The 22,371-nt window shown below is 46.5% G+C and overlaps 1 protein-coding gene and 1 long non-coding RNA gene across 8 annotated transcripts in view; both read left to right on the top strand.

Moving 5' to 3' along the window:
• arhgef18b (rho/rac guanine nucleotide exchange factor (GEF) 18b) overlaps positions 1-14,779 on the top strand; it is a 130,414-nt gene extending 115,635 nt beyond the window's left edge. For all 5 annotated transcript variants that reach the window (XM_052465457.1, XM_052465445.1, XM_052465440.1 and 2 more), the window contains 3 exons: positions 7,579-7,927; positions 14,003-14,140; positions 14,242-14,779. In XM_052465457.1, coding sequence (XP_052321417.1) covers positions 7,579-7,927; positions 14,003-14,140; positions 14,242-14,453 — 699 coding nt within the window. In that variant the 3' untranslated portion in view covers positions 14,454-14,779. The remainder of the gene's footprint in view (positions 1-7,578; positions 7,928-14,002; positions 14,141-14,241) is intronic.
• Positions 14,780-15,130: 351 nt separating this feature from the next.
• LOC118394334 (uncharacterized) lies at positions 15,131-20,116 on the top strand. Of its 3 annotated transcripts, XR_008066248.1 has the most exons (3): positions 15,131-19,364; positions 19,418-19,470; positions 19,524-20,116. It is a non-coding gene; the product is annotated as an uncharacterized LOC118394334 (long non-coding RNA). The 3 variants fall into 3 exon arrangements; XR_008066246.1 differs by lacking the exon at positions 19,418-19,470; XR_008066243.1 differs by having other exon boundaries at positions 19,418-20,116.
• Positions 20,117-22,371: the final 2,255 nt, after the last annotated feature.

Genomic DNA, 22,371 nt, shown 5'->3' with positions numbered 1-22,371 from the left:
GGATGACTGTCATTCATATTCCATTCACCCAGTTCAATGTAACAGCGATAGGTTTAGGATACAACATGATACTCTAATTTGCCCTATATACATCATGAGGTTGCTACAACCTAGCCTACAAATGAGAACAGGTCAATGAGACAAATTGGAGTAATCACACATTCAATACTGCCTTGCCTGCATCTAGCTGATCTGGGCTGTAATCATTAGTCCAAACAGTTGTAAAAACTTGTGTCCCCAATTATTGCCCTGTGAGATTGGGATCTTTTTTTTAGACCAAAGCAAAATGTGTCTCTTATTGGCCCTCCAACACCACTTCCAGCAGCATCTGGTCTCCCATCCAGGGGCTGACCAGGACCTACCCTCCTTAGCTTCAGAAGCAAGCCAGCAGTGGTATGTTGCTGTCCCTCTGAGGCTGCTGTAGAACAGTGGGTTTTAATCAGTTATTTGGTGACATGAATATATTTAGTGTTTAAACAAACAAATAAAAAAGGGTAACTTAAAAAAAATAAAAAAAACGTTATTTATTTATTTACTATGAAAATTCTTCTGTCGTCCCATTCCTCCACTGCTGTAAAGGTTACCAGTATTTCTGCATCACTGCACACTTTGCTCTGCACTCTAACGTAGAAACACGGTGCACCTGGCAACCTTGGTTAGCGCGCACTGCGCCCGGCCCGCCATAGGAGTCACTGGTGCGCGATGAGACAAGGATATCCCTACTGGCCAAACCCTCCCTAACCCGGACGACGCTAGGCCAATTGTACGTCGCCCCACGGACCGGCCAGTTACGACAGAGCCTGGGCGCGAACACAGAGTCTCTGGTGGCACAGCTGGCGCTGCAGTACAGCGCCCTTAACCACTGTGCCACCCGGGAAGCCAGAACTGTGCTTCTTAACCCCTGACCCCCCCCCCCAGGCTTGGTCACGTGTCTGACGTCTCACTGTATCCTAGTCATTCAGTGTCACTGTATCATCATACAGTTTTGTAAATGGAATAATTCATTCTTCCTCACCCTCCCCACTATAACACAGTAGCTAGGTGATGTGTGATGAGCTTGCTGGCATACAAACGCTGCTGTGGCATCACTCAGGTGGGTCAGAGTGCTTCACCACCTACTCCTTTGCAATGAGTCCACTCTTCTTACTATGTAAAAGGACTTAGACAGTGTTTCAATCACAATATCCACTCCATTTTCAAGCCATTCATCAACTCCACATCTTTCTGCCTGTCTGTCTCCTGATCCTGCTTTTTCTACATATTTTAGTTTTTGGCATATTGACATTTTATCCAGACAGTGAGGAAATTGGAGGTGGGAGAAACAGTCGGAAGGGTGGACGCTGGGATTGAAGCCCTCTGCACTTCCTGGTCGCACTCTGTGATATGATACGGCTTTCTGGCAGTGTTGTCGTGGGTCTGTCAGACAGTAGGAGTGGTTTTACGGCTAACTCTGTCAAGGCCTCGGGTCCAGGCCTCTGGGGTCCAGGCCTCTGGGGTCCAGGCCTCTGGGGTCAGCCAGGGCTCTTAAGTTATTACCTGGAGAAGAGGAAGTGACTATGTTCCTTACTTCAGGCCTGTAAACCAGTACTCACTCACACCAGACCTGCTATCCTCAGGGCACACATTCTGTTGTCTTGAGTATTAGCAATCCCATGTTAGTGTGCAGTGCTCTGACCCTACTCTGAATTATGTAGTTTACGTTGAGACTGAGAAGAGGATGATTTCTGAGGCATTTTGTGTATTTTTTTAAATGAAAGTTTTGTTTCGGCTGGAGTGGAGATGCTAGTACTACGAGCTTTTCTGTTTTATTTTCTTAGAGCAGACAAGTTAGACCCACCTGCTTGAACAGGACTGAGCCCTGTTAGCTATTTGGGTTATGGGTTCGCAGCCCCCTTCCCAAGGCATTGTGGAAACAGGAAACCCACCTGTCTCAGCTGGTGATGAGTATCCAAGGAGCCTGATGATGAGAAATAGCCACAATGTATAATTAGCCATTCGGCAGGCAACACATCACCCTCTCATTAATAGAGCTGCTAGAGCAGGCAACCCATCACCCTCTCATTAATAGAGCTGCTCGAGCAGGCAACCCATCACCCTCTCATTAATAGAGCTGCTCGAGCAGGCAACCCATCACCCTCTCATTAATAGAGCTGCTAGAGCAGGCAACCCATCACCCTCTCATTAATAGAGCTGCTAGAGCAGGCAACCCATCACCCTCTCATTAATAGAGCTGCTAGAGCAGGCAACCCATCACCCTCTCATTAATAGAGCTGCTAGAGCAGGCAACCCATCACCCTCTCATTAATAGAGCTGCTAGAGCAGGCAACCCATCACCCTCTCATTAATAGAGCTGCTAGAGCAGGCAACCCATCACCCTCTCATTAATAGAGCTGCTAGAGCAGGCAACCCATCACCCTCTCATTAATAGAGCTGCTAGAGCAGGCAACCCATCACCCTCTCATTAATAGAGCTGCTAGAGCAGGCAACCCATCACCCTCTCATTAATAGAGCTGCTAGAGCAGGCAACCCATCACCCTCTCATTAGTAGAGGCAACCCATCACCCTCTCATTAATAGAGCTGCTAGAGCAGGCAACCCATCACCCTCTCACCCTCTCATTAATAGAGCTGCTAGAGCAGGCAACCCATCACCCTCTCATTAATAGAGCTGCTAGAGCAGGCAACCCATCACCCTCTCATTAATAGAGCTGCTAGAGCAGGCAACCCATCACCCTCTCATTAATAGAGCTGCTAGAGCAGGCAACCCATCACCCTCTCATTAATAGAGCTGCTAGAGCAGGCAACCCATCACCCTCTCATTAATAGAGCTGCTAGAGCCCATCCAGACCTACTTGTTTATGTGCTGTCAGTCAAGTCTTTGTGCTCCCTGTATTTACCATGTCTTTACCATGGGCACCTTGGGGAGGAAACAATGGAACGTCTGTGTGCGTGGGGGTGTGCGAGTGTTGAGAGAGGGGAGAGCGCAGCACAGAACCCCACTGCATAACTGAGTTATCACCTCGGGGCACTTCTATCCTCCAGAGCTGAGTGGGCTGCAGCCTCAGAGGCCTCTGTGTTCAGTGTGTTCCGTGTTACCTTTCACAAACAGACATGCATCCACGCCCTCAGCCTGGCCTACCCACGCCCTCAGCCTGGCCTACCCACTCGCTCTGCCTGGCCCACCCACTCGCTCTGCCTGGCCCACCCACTCGCTCTGCCTGGCCCACCCACTCGCTCTGCCTGGCCTACCCACGCGCTCAGCCTGGCCTACCCACGCGCTCAGCCTGGCCTACCCACGCGCTCAGCCTGGCCTACCCACGCGCTCAGCCTGGCCTACCCACGCGCTCAGCCTGGCCTACCCACGCGCTCAGCCTGGCCTACCCACGCGCTCAGCCCCCTGGGACCCCGACCCTCCCAGCCCCCTGGGGCCCGACCCTCCCAGCCCCCTGGGGCCCGACCCTCCCAGCCCCCTGGGGCCCGACCCTCCCAGCCCCCTGGGTCCCCGACCCTCCCAGCCCCCTGGGACCCCGACCCTCCCAGCCCCCTGGGACCCCGACCCTCCCAGCCCCCTGGGGCCCGACCCTCCCAGCCCCCTGGGACCCCGACCCTCCCAGCCCCCTGGGGCCCGACCCTCCCAGCCCCCTGGGACCCCGACCCTCCCAGCCCTCTGGGACCCCGACCCTCCCAGCCCCCTGGGACCCCGACCCTCCCAGCCACCTGGGACCCAGGGCCTCCCTGGCATCCCATCTCCTTCTCCACACTCATCAATCATACTGGAGCTGGACTGTCTGTCACTGCACAGGGTGTCAGATACAGTGCCTTGCGAAAGTATTCGGCCCACTTGAACTTTGCGACCTTTTGCCACATTTCAGGCTTCAAACATAAAGATATAAAACTGTATATTTTTTTGAAGAATCAACAACAAGTGGGACACAAACATGAAGTGGAACGACATTTATTGGATATTTCAAACTTTTTTAACAAATCAAAAACTGAAAAATTGGGCGTGCAAAATTATTCAGCCCCTTTACTTTCAGTGCAGCAAACTCTCTCCAGAAGTTCAGTGAGGATCTCTGAATGATCCACTGTTGACCTAAATGACTAATGATGATAAATACAATCCACCTGTGTGTAATCAAGTCTCCGTATAAATGCACCTGCACTGTGATAGTCTCAGAGGTCCGTTAAAAGCGCAGAGAGCATCATGAAGAACAAGGAACACACCAGGCAGGTCCGAGATACTGTTGTGAAGAAGTTTAAAGCCGGATTTGGATACAAAAAGATTTCCCAAGCTTTAAACATCCCAAGGAGCACTGTGCAAGCGATAATATTGAAATGGAAGGAGTATCAGACCACTGCAAATCTACCAAGACCTAGCCGTCCCTCTAAACTTTCAGCTCATACAAGGAGAAGACTGATCAGAGATGCAAGCCAAGAGGCCCATGATCACTCTGGATGAACTGCAGAGATCTACAGCTGAGGTGGGAGACTGTCCATAGGACAACAATCAGTCGTATATTGCACAAATCTGGCCTTTATGGAAGAGTGGCAAGAAGAAAGCCATTTCTTAAAGATATCCATAAAAAGTGTAATTTGAAGTTTGCCACAAGCCACCTGGGAGACACACCAAACATGTGGAAGAAGGTGCTCTGGTCAGATGAAACCAAAATTGAACTATTTGGCAACAATGCAAAACGTTATGTTTGGCGTAAAAGCAACACCCTGAACACACCATCCCCACTGTCAAACATGGTGGTGGCAGCATCATGGTTTGGGCCTGCTTTTCTTCAGCAGGGACAGGGAAGATGGTTAAAATTGATGGGAAGATGGATGGAGCCAAATACAGGACCATTCTGGAAGAAAACCTGATGGAGTCTGCAAAAGACCTGAGACTGGGACGGAGATTTGTCTTCCAACAAGACAATGATCCAAAACATAAAGCAAAATCTACAATGGAATGGTTCAAAAATAAACATATCCAGGTGTTAGAATGGCCATGTCAAAGTCCAGACCTGAATCCAATCGAGAATCTGTGGAAAGAACTGAAAACTGCTGTTCACAAATGCTCTCCATCCAACCTCACTGAGCTCGAGCTGTTTTGCAAGGAGGAATGGGAAAAAAAATGTCAGTCTCTCGATGTGCAAAACTGATAGACATACCCCAAGCGACTTACAGCTGTAATCGCAGCAAAAGGTGGCGCTACAAAGTATTAACTTAAGGGGGCTGAATAATTTTGCACGCCCAATTTTTAAGTTTTTGATTTGTTAAAAAAGTTTGAAATATCCAATAAATGTCGTTCCACTTCATGATTGTGTCCCACTTGTTGTTGATTCTTCACAACAAAATACAGTTTTATATCTTTATGTTTGAACTCTGAAATGTGGCAAAAGGTCGCAGTTCAAGGGGGCCGAATACTTTCGCAAGGCACTGTATATGCCAGCAGGACAATAAACTGATGTGGTTTCTTGACTTTATACACTTTTTTTGGAGATCGACCTCCTACACTTTGCTGCTTCACTCAACTTTCTTTGAAGGTGGTTATTAGTGTGACAATGCAGACAGTGTTTAGAGTTGTATTTTTGTTGCTTTGGGATTGTGTTGTAAGAGCCTGTTCTAAAATGCCTGCTCAGCAGAAAGAGCAGCATGTGGTTCTGATTGCTCTTCAACAGATTGTGTTTCCTTTAATGGTGCAGCGGCTCTGTGCTGAGTTAAGACGCTGCTGTCGCACGGCGCCGGGTGCCGGGCTGGCCCTTTTAGAAGCAGGGTTCAAAGATACCTCAACACTCATCTAAACATAACAAACCGCGGCTGCCGTGCACAAACATAAAATTACAAAGCAAGAGGGTTCCAATTTACATGGCGAACCAAGTTCGCTCAAAGCCATAGAACAGAGATCAACAAACTATTATATTATGTTGTTACCATGGGTTCCATGACAACAGTATTCTCTTTTATGTTGTTACCATAGGTTCCATGACAACAGTATTCTCTTTTATGTTGTTACCATAGGTTCCATGACAACAGTATTCTCTTTTATGTTGTTACCATAGGTTCCATGACAACAGTATTCTCTTTTATGTTGTTACCATAGGTTCCATGACAACAGTATTCTCTTTTATGTTGTTACCATAGGTTCCATGACAACAGTATTCTCTTTTATGTTGTTACCATAGGTTCCATGACAACAACTTTTAGTATTGACAACAGTATTCTCTTTTATGTTGTTACCATAGGTTCCTATTTTATGTTGTTACAATGACAACAGTATTCTCTTTTATGTTGTTACCATAGGTTCCATGACAACAGTATTCTCTTTTATGTTGTTACCATAGGTTCCATGACAACAGTATTCTCTTTTATGTTGTTACCATAGGTTCCATGACAACAGTATTCTCTTTTATGTTGTTACCATAGGTTCCATGACAACAGTATTCTCTTTTATGTTGTTACCATAGGTTCCATGACAACAGTATTCTCTTTTATGTTGTTACCATAGGTTCCATGACAACAGTATTCTCTTTTATGTTGTTACCATAGGTTCCATGACAACAGTATTCTCTTTTATGTTGTTACCATAGGTTCCATGATGACCTCAATCTAAAGCGATGTAATTGTCCTGCACATTTTTGGTCTCCAACTGAAATATCTATATCCTGAGTTGAACCTGTTGAAACTACTTGCACATGTGATTCAAAATGGCTTCCCATCCTCCACTTTTATGTTATTAATTGTGTGTATGCACAGTGCATTCAGAAAGTAATCACACCCCTTGACTTTTCACCCCCCAAAAATTACTTTACAGCCTTATTCTAAAATGTATTTGGTTTTTTCTCATCAATCTACACACAATACCCCATAATGACATCTCAATACCCCATAATGACATCTCAATACCCCATAATGACATCTCAATACCCCATAATGACATCTCAATACCCCATAATGACATCTCAATACCCCATAATGACATCACAATACCCCATAATGACAAAGCAAAAACAGGTTTTTAGAAATGTTTGCACATTTACATAAGTATTCAGACCTTTTACTCAGTACTTTGTTGAAGAGCCTTTGGCAACGATTACAGCCTCCAGTCTTCTTGGGTATGACGCGACAAGCTTGGGACACCTGTATTTGGGGAGTTTCTCCCCATTCTTCTCTCCTGATCCTCTCAAGCTCTGTCAGGTTGGATGGAGAGCGTCGCTGCACAACTATTTTCAGGTCTCTACAGAGACGTTAGATCAGGTTCAAGTCCGGGTTCTGGCTGCAGAGATGGTTGTTCTTCTGAAAGGACTCTAGAGCGCTGTCAGAGTGACCATCGGGTTCCTGGCCACCTCCCTGACCACGCCCCTTCTCCCCCGATTGCTCAGTTTCCCGGGCGGCCAGCTCTAGGAAGAGTCTTGGCGGTTCCAAACTTCTTCCATTTAAGAATGATGGAGGCCACTGTGTTCCTGGGAACCTTCAATGCTGCATACATTGTTTTGGTACCCTTCCCCAGATCTATGCCTCGACACAATTCCTTCGACCTCATGGCTTGGTCTTTGCTGAATGAATGAATGCTCTCCCTTTCCCCCTTCCAGGTGATGCCCTTCTCTGGCAGTCTAAATGGGGATCTCCTTCTGGGCATGGGCAGTAGCTGCAGCGTCGGATCAGACCTCTCTCTCACCCTCCCCCAGAAGGCCCTGGTTCGTTCCAGCCCTTCTGTGACGCCCGCAGACTACCTGGAGCGTCCTGAGGTTCTGGCTCGGGGTCAGAGCGCCAACGCCACGGCGCTGCCGGTGAAGAAGGAGGTGCCCCTCCACCTGTGCAGCACCACCAACCAGCAGCACAAGCAGGTGGGTGTCCAGCAGCAGATCCCGACCAAGCTGGCAGCCCTGAGCTCAAAGAGTTCGAAGAGTGCCAAGGCCACCCACCGCACCGACAGCACAGGTAAGACCAGCCACAACACATCACCACCCTACAGTAGGATAGCAGGTCACTCCCTACTGTTGATCTGTGATGTAATGTTGATCTATGATGTAATGTTGGTCTATGATGTAATGATGATGATCTAATGTTGAATCCAAGATGGCGTCGCAGTCGGACGCCATTTTGTCTTGTCCCGTGTATATATCGTTTTCTTCGTATATATTTTTAATTTAAATTTCCATCTACGGTCTGAACATACTCTCCTGCAACCCTCCTCACCCAATGTGGTACAGATCTGCAACCCCCACCAGAAGCTAGCCAGCTAGTAGTCAGTTAGCCACTACTAGTAGTCAGTTAGCCACTGCTAGTAGTCAGTTAGCCACTACTAGTAGTCAGTTAGCCACTGCTAGTAGTCAGTTAGCCACTGCTAGTAGTCAGTTAGCCACTGCTAGTAGTCAGTTAGCCACTGCTAGTAGTCAGTTAGCCACTGCTAGTAGTCAGTTAGCCACTGCTAGTAGTCAGTTAGCCACTGCTAGTAGTCAGTTAGCCACTGCTAGTAGTCAGTTAGCCACTGCTAGCAGTCAGTTAGCCACTGCTAGCGGTCAGTTAGCCACTGCTAGCGGTCAGTTAGCCACTGCTAGCGGTCAGTTAGCCACTGCTAGCGGTCATCACCGTTGGACATCAGCCAGTCTGCGCAGCGCAATATCAACCCAGAGCATATCGGACTGCCTTGTCTCTACCACATCTCCGGATTCCTACCGCAAGCTCTGAACCTTCACACCTGTAAAACAACACATTTTCACTGCACCTTTCACCTAAAATTTCCTGCATTTTGCCCTTGACTTCTGCAACACAAAGAATTGTAAATGTATATTACTCTTGTTTTGAAATACTAATCCACCAAAACATGATTGTGTCATATTACCGGTAATATCAACCTTGATTTCCAATCTTTCAACTTTAACATAAAGTGACATTTTGTTTTGATTGTGCCAAATGTATATTCTGTGGCTGCACTTGTACACAAGAACAGACTTTAAAGCTACTGCAAAGGGATGGGACACCATGGGACCATGCAGCTGTCATACTGCTCAGGAAGGAGACGCGTCCAAGAGATGAACATACTTTGGTGCGATAAGTGCAAATCAATCCCAGAACAAAAGCAAAGGACCTTGTGAAGATGCTGGAGAAAACGGATATAAAAGTATCTATATCCACAGTAAAATGAGTCCTATATCGACAACCTGAAAGGCTGCTCAACAAGGAAGAAGCCACTGCTCCAAACCCGCCATAAAAATGCCAGACTACGGATTGCATCTGCACATGGGGACAAAGATCGTAATTTTTGGAGAAATGTCCTCTGGTCTGATGAAACAAAAATAGAACTGTTTGGCCATAATGACCATGATGTTTAGAGGAAAAATGGGAAGGCTTGCAAGCCGAAGAACACCATCCCAACCGTGAAGCACGGGGGAGGCAGCATCCTGTTGTGGGGTGCTTTGCTGCAGGAGGGACTGGTGCACTTCACAAAATAGATGGCATCATGAGGTCGGAAAATTATGTAGATATATTGAAGCAACATCTCAAGACATCAGTCAGGAAGTTAAAGCTTGGTCGCAAATGAGTCTTCCAAATGGACAATGACCCCAAGCATACTTCCAAAGTTGTGGCAAAATGGCTTAAGGACAACAAAGTGGCGTGGCCATCACAAAGCCCTGACCTCAATCCCATAGAAAATTTGTGGGCAGAACTGAAAAATCATGTGCAAGCAAGGAGGCCTACAAACCTGACTCAGTTACACCAGCTTTGTCAGGAGGAATGGGCCAAAATTCACTCAACTTATTGTGGGAAGCTTGTAGAAGGCTACCCGAAACGTTTGACCCAAGTTAAACAATGCTACCAAATACTTTTTGAGTGTATGTAAACTTCTGACATTTCACATACCGTAATTGCTGGACTATAAGCCGCTACTTTATTCCCACGCTTTGAACCTCGCGGTTTATACAATGACGCGGCTAATTTATGGATTTTTCCCGCTTTCACAAGATTCATGCCGCCAAAAAACTGAGCACCGTCACATAATGTGACGTAAAATCGAGCGCGCTCAAACTTCCCATCATTCTGATTACGGTAGTAATTTTGTCACCCTCATAATGGCAAAGACACGGAGGAATGCATATGATGCAGCTTTCAAGTTGAAGGCGATCGATCTGGCTGTTGGAAAAGGAAATAGAGCTGCTGCATGGGAGCTTGGCCTTAATGAGTCGATTATAAGACGTTGGAAACAGCAGCATGAGGAACTGACTCAGTGCAAAAAGACAAAGGCTTTCAGAGGGAAGAAAAGCAGATGGCCCAAAGTATTTGCAGCCACTCGACATCAGTGTAAATCGTGCATTTAAGGTGGCGCTCCTTGTTCAGTGGGAGTCTTGGATGACAAGTGGGGAGAAATCCTTCACTAAAACGGGCTGCATGCGAAGAGCAACTCATGGTAAAGTCTGCCAGTGGGTCCTGAAAAAAATCCACTATCATCAACGGGTTTGGAAAGGCTGGACTGCTGCGTGTTGAAGGGGCAGTGAGCTCAGCGGGGTATTTGCCTCCGGATGAAAGTGACGAGAGCGACAATGAAAACGATCCAACATCGGATGAAGCAATTCTGAGGCTATTCATCTCCGACACCGAAGGAAATGACTTCAGTGGTTTCAGTGCACAGGAGGAGGAAGATAGTGACCAAGTTCATTTGTTTCAATGTACCGGTAGGCACCTGCGGCTTATAGACATGTGCGGCGTATTTATGTACAAAATACATATTTTTTTATAATTCAGTGGGTGCGGTTTATATTCAGGTGCGCTTAATAGTCCAGCAATTACGGTAATTAAAATAAAGTGGTGATCCTAACTGACCTACGATGGGGAATTTTTACTAGGATTAAATGTCAGGAGTTGTGAAAAACTGAGTTTAAATGTATTTGGCTAAGGTGTATGTAAACTTCCGACTTCAACTGTTTGTCTGGTTAGACTGTAAACTCTCCTTCCAGACTCATATTAAGCATCTCCAATCCAAAATTAAATCTAGAATCGGCTTCCTATTTTGCAACAAAGCGCCCTTCACTCATGCTGCCAAACATACCCTTGTAAAACTGACCATCCTACCGATCCTTGACTTCGGCGATGTCATTTACAAAATAGCCTCCAACACTCTACTCAGCAAACTGGATGTAGTCTATCACAGTGCCATCCGTTTTGTCACCAAAGCCCCATATACTACCCACCACTGCGACCTGTATGCTCTCGTTGGCTGGCCCTCGCTACATGTTCACCGCCAGACCCACTGGCTCTAGGTTCATCTATAAGGTAAAGCCCTTCCTTATCTCAGCTCACTGGTCACCATAGCAACACCCACCCGTGGCACGCACTCCAGCAGGTATATTTCACTGGTCATCCCCAAAGCCAACACTTCCTTCGGCCGCCTTTCCTTCCAGTTCTCTGCTGCCAATGACTGGAACTAATTGCAAAAATCTCTGAGCTTGAAGACTTAGATCTCCCTCTCTAACTTTAAGCATCAGCTGTCAGAGCAGCTTACCGATCACTGTACCTGTACACAGCCAATCTGTAAATAGCCCATCCAACTACCTCATCCCCATATAGTTATTTATCCTCTTGCTCTTTTGCACCCCAGTATCTCTACTTGCACATCATCATCTGCACATATATCACTATCACTATTATCCAGTATTAATGCTAAATTGTAATTATTTAGCCTCTATGGCCTATTTATTGCCTTTCCTCCCTAATCTTCTACATTTGCTCACACTGTACATTATTACATTATTAATCTTCTACATTATTATCACACACTACATAGATTTTTCTATTGTGTTTTTGACTGTATGTTTGTTTATGTGTAACTCTGTTGTTTTTGTCACACTGCTTTATCTTGGCCAGGTCGCAGTTGTAAATGAGAACTTATTCTCAACTGGCCTACCTGGTTAAATAAAGGTGTTCTCAACTGGCCTACCTGGTTAAATAAAGGTGTTCTCAACTAGCCTACCTGGTTAAATAAAGGTGTTCTCAACTGGCCTACCTGGTTAAATAAAGGTGTTCTCAACTGGCCTACCTGGTTAAATAAAGGTGTTCTCAACTGGCCTACCTGGTTAAATAAAGGTGTTCTCAACTGGCCTACCTGGTTAAATAAAGGTGTTCTCAACTGGCCCACCTGGTTAAATAAAGGTGTTCTCAACTGGCCCACCTGGTTAAATAAAGGTGTTCTCAACTGGCCCACCTGGTTAAATAAAGGTGTTCTCAACTGGCCCACCTGGTTAAATAAAGGTGTTCTCAACTGGCCCACCTGGTTAAATAAAGGTGTTCTCAAACCTGGTTAAATAAAGGTGTTCTCATCTGGCCCACCTGGTTAAATAAAGGTGTTCTCAACTGGCCTACCTGGTTAAATAAAGGCGTTCTCAACTGGCCTACCTGGTTAAATAAAGGTGTTCTCAACTGGCCCACCTGGTTAAATAAAGGTGTTCTCAACTGGCCCACCTGGTTAAATAAAGGTGTTCTCAACTGGCCCACCTGGTTAAATAAAGGTGTTCTCAACTGGCCCACCTGGTTAAATAAAGGTGTTCTCAACTGGCCCACCTGGTTAAATAAAGGTGTTCTCAACTGGCCTACCTGGTTAAATAAAGGTGTTCTCAACTGGCCTACCTGGTTAAATAAAGGCGTTCTCAACTGGCCCACCTGGTTAAATAAAGGTGTTCTCAACTGGCCCACCTGGTTAAATAAAGGTGTTCTCAACTGGCCCACCTGGTTAAATAAAGGTGTTCTCAACTGGCCCACCTGGTTAAATAAAGGTGTTCTCAACTGGCCTACCTGGTTAAATAAAGGTGTTCTCAACTAGTCTACCTGGTTAAATAAAGGTGTTCTCAACTAGCCTACCTGGTTAAATAAAGGTGTTCTCAACTAGCCTACCTGGTTAAATAAAGGTGTTCTCAACTGGCCTACCTGGTTAAATAAAGGTGTTCTCAACTGGCCTACCTGGTTAAATAAAGGTGTTCTCAACTAGCCTACCTGGTTAAATAAAGGTGTTCTCAACTAGCCTACCTGGTTAAATAAAGGTGTTCTCAACTAGCCTACCTGGTTAAATAAAGGTGTTCTCAACTGGCCTACCTGGTTAAATAAAGGTGTTCTCAACTAGCCTACCTGGTTAAATAAAGGTGTTCTCAACTAGCCTACCTGGTTAAATAAAGGTGTTCTCAACTGGCCTGCCTGGTTAAATAAAGGTGTTCTCAACTGGCCTACCTGGTTAAATAAAGGTGTTCTCAACTGGCCTACCTGGATAAATAAAGGTGAAATTAAAAAAAAAAAAAAAACATATTTTCTTTGTTGAGCTCAGGAAATGTAAATAAAATGAAACGGTAGCCACACCCTGCACTAGTAAAGTCTGACTATGTAGGTTAAAGGTTGACTATGCAGGTGAAAGTCTGCCTCTCAAACACACGTGACCTCTCTCCTGAAGCGTCCTAACCAGACGCACCACTGTGAGGCTAGTTACTTCAGGATCAGGTGGGAGTTTCTGCTACGTGATAAGACCGTACAAATCGAAGCCTGCCCTGGTGCCTCTGGTCGAACAGTGTGATACCTGCATCCTGGCTTCTGAAAACACATCTCTGGCCTTAGTGATCTTAAAGGTGCTCCATCATGATCCCATTAGCTGCTGTGAACTGGCCAATAACACAGTAATTGGAATGTAATGTAATGACTGTCCTCTGTTCTCTCCCCCCTCGCGCTCTCGTTCTCTCTCTCTGTGTTCTCTCTCCCCCCTCTGTCGCTCTCTCTCTCTCTCTCTCTCTCTCCCTTCTCTCTCTCTCCCCTTCTCTCTCTCTCTCTCTCTCCCCTCCTCTCTGTCTCTCTCCCCTTCTCTCTGTCTCTCTCTCTCCCCTCCTCTCTGTCTCTCTCTCTCTCCCCTCCTCTCTGTCTCTCTCCCCCTCTCTCCCCCCTCTCTCTGTATCTGTTCTCTCTCTCTTACCCTCTCGCTGTTGCACTCTTTTTCTACCAACCCCCTCATCTCTGTCTCCCTCTTTCTTCCCCCCCCTCTCCCAGCCTCTCTGGATATGAAGCAAATGCTGCCTATGAAGTTGTCAGCCAAAGAGGACGGCACTCTGAAAGCCAAGCGCTCCATCAGCCCTAACCAGCAGCTTCCTCACACCCTAGTCCACTCCCAGTCCGTGCACTTGACAGGTAACACACACTCTCGCTCTCTCTCTCTCTCACTCTCACTCTCACACACCACGACCCCTATCTAAAACCAAATGGCTGAGTGCTATCTCTCTTCCCCACAGTTTCATCGAGCCTTCCAGACAGGGGGCCAGAGAATCAGCCCGCCGGCCTACAGAAGCCCCCCAGCCAGGCCTCCAACCCCCTGCACATCCACACCCAGCCCCAGGCTCCAAACCCCCTCCATACCCAAAGCCCTAACGCCCCTCCAGCACAGGCCCCTGTCCACAGCCTGCCCCCTCCATGCAGGATCCCTGAGGATGTAATCTTCTTCTGAGCCCCCCCCCCACGGCAGTCAGGGACCAAAGGGAGGCCTGTGATGTCACATCTCTAGAAACCGTTCAGATCTGGGACGCAACACGTTTCCTTTAAAAAAAAAATATTTACATTTTTTTAAAGATAACTCTGTTCATTCTGAGAAGAATCTATATAATCACGTCTCCCTAAAACTAATTCCAATAATTGTTTTGAATCATTTGTTTTATTGAACCGCCGATTGTTGAATATGAAGAAAGACGGCTATAATTAATATGAAGGTTTATTTTAAACATGAAGGGGTCACGTGACGTTCTGGACAAATCCAGAAAGGAGAGAGAGAGAGGGGGGGGGATTGGAGAGCGTTTGGAGAGAGAGAGAGTGGGGGGGAGTTTGGAGAGAGATTGAGAGAGTGGGGGGGATTGGAGAGCGTTTGGAGAGAGAGAGAGAGAGTGGGGGAGATTGAGAGAGAGATTGAGAGAGAGAGAGAGAGATTGGGGGGATTGGAGAGCGAGATTGGAGAGAGCGTTTGAGGGGAGAGAGATTGGAGAGAGAGAGAGACTGGAGAGCGAGGGGGGAGATTGAGGGAGAGAGATTGGAGAGCGAGAGAGAGATTGGAGAGAGGGGGAGAGATTGAGAGAGAGAGATTGGAGAGCGAGGGGAGAGAGATGGAGAGCGAGGGGAGAGAGAATGGAGAGCGAGGAGAGAGATTGGAGAGAGAGATTGGAGAGAGAGATTGGAGAGAGAGATTGGAGAGAGAGATTGGAGAGAGAGATTGAGGGGAGAGAGATTGGAGAGCGAGGGGAGAGAGATTGGAGAGCGAGGGGAGAGAGATTGGAGAGCGAGGGGAGAGAGATTGGAGAGCGAGGGGAGAGAGATTGGAGAGCGAGGGGAGAGAGATTGGAGAGCGAGGGGAGAGAGATTGGAGAGCGAGGGGAGAGAGATTGGAGAGCGAGGGGAGAGAGATTGGAGAGCGAGGGGAGAGAGATTGGAGAGCGAGGGGAGAGAGATTGGAGAGCGAGGGGAGAGAGATTGGAGAGAGCGAGATTGGAGAGCGAGGGGAGAGAGCGAGGGGAGAGAGCGAGAGGAGGAGAGGGCGAGATTGGAGAGGGCGAGATTGGAGAGAGCGAGATTGGAGAGAGCGAGATTGGAGAGAGCGAGATTGGAGAGAGCGAGATTGGAGAGCGAGGGGAGAGCGCGAGAGGAGGAGAGTCTCCTGACATAATGTACACCTTTTGGAAGCAGTGGAGCCACAGGAAGCATCAGACTGATGGCATCGCTCGATGTCCTGTGTGTTGTGTTATTTTGCACAGTCCAAATACTCCTTTTACAGGCCGACGTGACGTTACTGTGATGCTTCGGACTTTGGGTTGACCCGTGAATTAAGTTGTAACTATGAAGGGTTCATTTTATTTCAGTGTTTTTCTTCTTCCCTTAATCATGTGTTTCTCGAAAAGACTGACCACTGGAGTGCAGTTGAAGATGTCCTGGTTCGGTCCAGTGTTGGGCCAGACGGGCTTATTTAAAAAATAACATTTTTTTTTTTTAAATTCTATTTTAATCTCACTGTAAACCGAATGTTTGATTTGATTTCAGAGAATTGACTTTAAATACCGCTAGCCACAGATGAGTTATGTTATTTAGAACGTCATCAGTATAATTCATACCAGAGTTTGATTCGTCGGCTTCTGTTTTTAAACGGTTCCATTGTAATTTGATACGACGTGTGTAAATACAACCAACCTTGTTGTGCAGCGAAGATGATTTGAACATGAAGCCATTCTGTATAACCAACAATGATTTTAGGGATGCTGTGACACTGGTTTTAGACGTCTCCCCAGCACTGCCTGGGTCCCAGCGCGAGGGCCACTCTCATGGCATCCCCTTCCTAATTCCTGTCTAGGCACACGGACCATTTCATACATGATGACAATATGGAAGGGGGGGGGTGGGTCACAGAATGGTTAGATAAGCGGTAGTGCGGACACTGAAGGATTTCAAAGCTTGATTATAGTGTACAGCTTTAAACCATTTAAGCAATGTTTAAACAAGCCAGTATCTTACAAATGTAAGACGTATCATTCAGTTTTTATTGATTAAGTTTGGTGTGATTTTTTTGCATTGGCAGCAGGTCCTGAATCACAACGTGGTTTCCACACATGTCCTTCAGCCTGGCCATTAGTCTGAAGAATGCAGTGGGCCTCATGCAGGAGTGTCTCGTTTTCCCCTATTTCTTTACTAAACTATTTAGTTACCTCTGTGTGTGTGTGTGTGTGTGTGTGTGTGTGTGTGTGTGTGTGTGTGTGTGTGTGTGTGTGTGTGTGTGTGTGTGTGTGTGTGTGGTGAAATACATGTCTCTAATAGGGAAGGCAAAGCATTCCCAGACAGATTGAGTGGTACATGATAATTTTGATCACTTGTTAAGTCAGACCTTTCAGAACAAGTCTTGTTCAAGTGCATTCTGTTTTGGACTCTCTGATATACAGGTAACTGGCGAAACAAAGGACATCTTGAGTAAATGAAGGATACTAAGTACACTATATATACAAAAGTATGTCAAAATAGTGGATTTTTGTCCATTTTAGCCACACCCATTGCTGACGGGTGTATAAAAAAAAATTGCACACTGCCATGCAATCTCCATAGACAAACATTGTCAGTAGAATGCCCTTACTGAAAACCTCTGACTTTCAACGTGACACCCGCCATAGGATGGCACCTTTCCAACAAGTCAGTTCGTCAAGTTTATGAGCTGCCCCAGTCAACTGTAAGTGCTGTAATTGTGAAGTGGAAACGTCTAGGAGCAACAAAGGCTCAGCCGCGAAGTGGTAGGCCACACAAGCTCACAGAACAGGACCTCTGTGTGCTAAAGCGTGGCTCGTGGGGGCCTAAACGCCCTATTTAGACACTTCATGTTGGTATTTTCTTTATTTGGGCAGTTACCTGTATATTCTCTGCACGGACAGCCATTGAGTATACATGAGGAATGGCGATGGATAGTCCTGGTGCTCTGAGTTAGCAACATGTAAAGCTTAGCGATTGTACCACCGGCCTAATTCTGATTCCGGTGATATTTCAGAACTCCACAAGAAAAGAATAAGCTATAATTCACTTTTGTGGTACAGATGTTTTATCTCTTAACCTGTGTTTTTTGGAAACGATGAAGGCAAAGTTGGCTCTTATTTTATACTAAATAAAAAATATAAACGCAACATGTAACATTTTCATCGATTTTACTGAGTTACATTTCAAATGAGGAAATCAGTACATTGAAATACCATTTTAAGGCCCAAATCTCTGGATTTCACATGACTGGGCAGGGGTGCAACCATGTGTGGGCTTGGGAGGGCGTAGGCCCACCCACTTGGGAGCCAGACAGGCCAAGCCAATCAGAATGAGTTTTTACAACAAAAGGGCTTTATAACAGACAGAAATACTCCTTTCAACAGCTGACCAGGTGGCTGGTCTCTGATGATCCCGCAGGTAAAGAAGCCGGATGTGGAGGTCCTGGACTGCCGTGGTTTACACGTGGTCTGCAGTTGAGGCTGGTTGGACGTACTAAAATGGTGTTGGAGGCTTATAGTAGAGAAATTAACATTTAATTATCTGGCAACAGCTTTGGTGGACATTCCTGTAGTCAGTATGCCATTTGCACGCTGCCTCAACTTGAGACATCTGTGGCTTTGTGTTGTGACAAACTGCACATTCTAGTGTCCTTTTTATTGTCCCCAGCACAAGGTGCATCTTTTGTAATGATCATGCCGTTTTAATCAGCTTCCTGACATGCTACACCAGTCCGGTGGATGGATTGTCTTGGCTAAGGAGAAGGGCTCACAAACTGGGACGTAAACAAATTTGAGCACAAAATTTGAGAGAAATAAGCTTTTTGTGCGTAATGGAACAATTCTGGGATCTTTTATTCCAGCTCATGAAATGTGGGACCAACACTTTACATGTTTCATGTTATATTTTTGTTCTGTAAAGAACTGGTACTCTAATCATTGTTTTGCCATTATAACACCGACGTTGTGTAGCAGTAGTTGGCGACTAATTTATTTTAAATTTCATTTCACCTGGTTAACCAAAGACATTATTTGACCTAATGCTTTTTGGTGTCTTATTGGAACTGATATGAAAAGGTTATTTTTGGAGATGATGCGATGGAGAATCATTGCTTGATTTGAAGATTCATCCGAGGTCCATGTTTTTAAAGATGTGATGTCACTGGTCTGAGAGATGATTCATCTGAGGTCCATGTTTTTAAAGATGTGATGTCACTGGTCTGAGAGATGATTCATCTGAGGTCCATGTTTTTAAAGATGTGATGTCACTGGTCTGAGAGATGATTCATCTGAGGTCCATGTTTTTAAAGATGTGATGTCACTGGTCTGAGTGATGATTCATCTGAGGTCCATGTTTTTAAAGATGTGATGTCACTGGTCTGAGATGATTCATCTGAGGTCCATGTTTTTAAAGATGTGATGTCACTGGTCTGAGTGATGATTCATCCGAGGTCCATGTTTTTAAAGATGATGTCACTGGTCTGAGTGATGATTCATCTGAGGTCCATGTTTTTAAAGATGTGATGTCACTGGTCTGAGAGATGATTCATCTGAGGTCCATGTTTTTAAAGATGATGTCACTGGTCTGAGTGATGATTCATCTGAGGTCCATGTTTTTAAAGATGTGATGTCACTGGTCTGAGAGATGATTCATCCGAGGTCCATGTTTTTAAAGATGTGATGTCACTGGTCTGAGTGATGATTCATCTGAGGTCCATGTTTTTAAAGATGTGATGTCACTGGTCTGAGAGATGATTCATCTGAGGTCCATGTTTTTAAAGATGTGATGTCACTGGTCTGAGAGATGATTCATCTGAGGTCCATGTTTTTAAAGATGTGATGTCACTGGTCTGAGAGATGATTCATCTGAGGTCCATGTTTTTAAAGACGTGATGTCACTGGTCTGAGAGATGATTCATCTGAGGTCCATGTTTTTAAAGATGTGATGTCACTGGTCTGAGAGATGATTCATCTGAGGTCCATGTTTTTAAAGACGTGATGTCACTGGTCTGAGAGATGATTCATCTGAGGTCCATGTTTTTAAAGATGTGATGTCACTGGTCTGAGTGATGATTCATCTGAGGTCCATGTTTTTAAAGATGTCACTATTTCTAAAGTCTTACATTTCCTCTAACTCTACTGGAATCTGAGTTTGAGTCTTACTTAAACAAGAGAGCCGTGTGTGTGTGTGTGTGTGTGTGTGTGTGTGTGTGTGAGAGAGAATACCCCCGTCAATGTTATCAATATTGCCTAACTGAAAGGTTATCTAGAAGTTGTTTTACTTCCTTGCTTGTGTGTTTCTACAGATACAAGTATGATGATCCGTAATTTATAAAGAACCAAGATCATGTTGTGTTCTGCCAATTACCACGAGTCACTTTGGATAGTAGGGGAAATGAATGTCCTGAATAATAATACTGCTTAGTGATGTGAGGTTGGTTCTAACTTTTATCTATGGCTTTCCGTCTGTCTTTATTTAGTCTTTTTTGTAGCAGCACACAGCAAGGATGATTTTATTGTGCCGTTGTATTCTGTTGACCGTCAGATGTAGAGACCTAAAAGACGCAGGAAACTGCTGCCTTAGAGAAATCAGCTTTTATAGGAATAAATGTTTTTCAAACAATGTGTTGTGGGTTTGTTTTATTTGCTAGGGATTTTTAAGTGTTTATTACGTATGGATTACTGGGCTCACGTGAACACAACCATGTGTATCGTCTCATATTTCCCAGCATCATTAACTTAGCTTAGTTACCTTCCCAGGTGAAAGTTAACTGGTTGTCGGTTAATGTGATTTGTACATTTTTAATTTTGTGTGTTATTTCAAAGGATATGTTTTTATTTATTTTTACTCGTTTCCTAAATATCCTGGAAGTTTTAACATTTGCAGTAGGGCCACGTTTTGTTTATTGTAATGATCTGGCCACTACATTCATTAAATCTTCCATGAAAATACATGGTCTAGACCTAGTGGAGGGCCTAGTGCAGCGTTTCCCCAAACTCAGTCCATGGAGGGCCTAGTGCAGCGTTTCCCCAAACTCAGTCCCATGGAGGGCCTAGTGCAGCGTTTCCCCAAACTCAGTCCATGGAGGGCCTAGTGCAGCGTTTCCCCAAACTCAGTCCATGGAGGGCCTAGTGCAGCGTTTCCCCAAACTCAGTCCATGGAGGGCCTAGTGCAGCCTTTCCCCAAACTCAGTCCATGGAGGGCCTAGTGCAGCGTTTCCCCAAACTCAGTCCATGGAGGGCCTAGTGCAGCGTTTCCCCAAACTCAGTCCCATGGAGGGCCTAGTGCAGCGTTTCCCCAAACTCAGTCCATGGAGGGCCTAGTGCAGCCTTTCCCCAAACTCGTTACATGGAGGGCCTAGTGCAGCGTTTCCCCAAACTCAGTCCCATGGAGGGCCTAGTGCAGCCTTTCCCCAAACTCAGTCCCATGGAGGGCCTAGTGCAGCGTTTCCCCAAACTCAGTCCATGGAGGGCCTAGTGCAGCGTTTCCCCAAACTCAGTCCATGGAGGGCCTAGTGCAGCCTTTCCCCAAACTCAGTCCATGGAGGGCCTAGTGCAGCCTTTCCCCAAACTCAGTCCATGGAGGGCCTAGTGCAGCCTTTCCCCAAACTCAGTCCATGGAGGGCCTAGTGCAGCGTTTCCCCAAACTCAGTCCATGGAGGGCCTAGTGCAGCGTTTCCCCAAACTCAGTCCATGGAGGGCCTAGTGCAGCCTTTCCCCAAACTCAGTCCCATGGAGGGCCTAGTGCAGCGTTTCCCCAAACTCAGTCCATGGAGGGCCTAGTGCAGCGTTTCCCCAAACTCAGTCCATGGAGGGCGGCCTAGTGCAGCGTTTCCCCAAACTCAGTCCATGGAGGGCCTAGTGCAGCGTTTCCCCAAACTCGTTACATGGAGGGCCTAGTGCAGCGTTTCCCCAAACTCGTTACATGGAGGGCCTAGTGCAGCGTTTCCCCAAACTCGTTACATGGAGGGCCTAGTGCAGCGTTTCCCCAAACTCGTTACATGGAGGGCCTAGTGCAGCCTTTCCCCAAACTCAGTCCATGGAGGGCCTAGTGCAGCGTTTCCCCAAACTCAGTCCATGGAGGGCCTAGTGCAGCGTTTCCCCAAACTCAGTCCATGGAGGGCGGCCTAGTGCAGCGTTTCCCCAAACTCGGTCCCATGGAGGGCCTAGTGCAGCGTTTCCCCAAACTCAGTCCATGGAGGGCCTAGTGCAGCCTTTCCCCAAACTCAGTCCATGGAGGGCCTAGTGCAGCCTTTCCCCAAACTCAGTCCCATGGAGGGCCTAGTGCAGCGTTTCCCCAAACTCAGTCCATGGAGGGCCTAGTGCAGCCTTTCCCCAAACTCGTTACATGGAGGGCCTAGTGCAGCGTTTCCCCAAACTCGTTACATGGAGGGCCTAGTGCAGCGTTTCCCCAAACTCAGTCCATGGAGGGCCTAGTGCAGCGTTTCCCCAAACTCAGTCCATGGAGGGCCTAGTGCAGCGTTTCCCCAAACTCAGTCCATGGAGGGCCTAGTGCAGCGTTTCCCCAAACTCAGTCCCATGGAGGGCCTAGTGCAGCGTTTCCCCAAACTCAGTCCATGGAGGGCCTAGTGCAGCGTTTCCCCAAACTCAGTCCATGGAGGGCGGCCTAGTGCAGCGTTTCCCCAAACTCAGTCCATGGAGGGCCTAGTGCAGCCTTTCCCCAAACTCAGTCCATGGAGGGCCTAGTGCAGCGTTTCCCCAAACTCAGTCCCATGGAGGGCCTAGTGCAGCGTTTCCCCAAACTCAGTCCATGGAGGGCCTAGTGCAGCGTTTCCCCAAACTCAGTCCATGGAGGGCCTAGTGCAGCGTTTCCCCAAACTCAGTCCATGGAGGGCCTAGTGCAGCGTTTCCCCAAAC

This window comes from Oncorhynchus keta, chromosome 1 (assembly GCF_023373465.1).
Source record: "Oncorhynchus keta strain PuntledgeMale-10-30-2019 chromosome 1, Oket_V2, whole genome shotgun sequence".
Taxonomy (NCBI): Eukaryota; Metazoa; Chordata; class Actinopteri; order Salmoniformes; family Salmonidae; genus Oncorhynchus; species Oncorhynchus keta.
The sequence above is the reverse complement of the archived record's forward strand: the minus strand, read 5'-3'. Positions and strand labels throughout refer to the sequence as shown.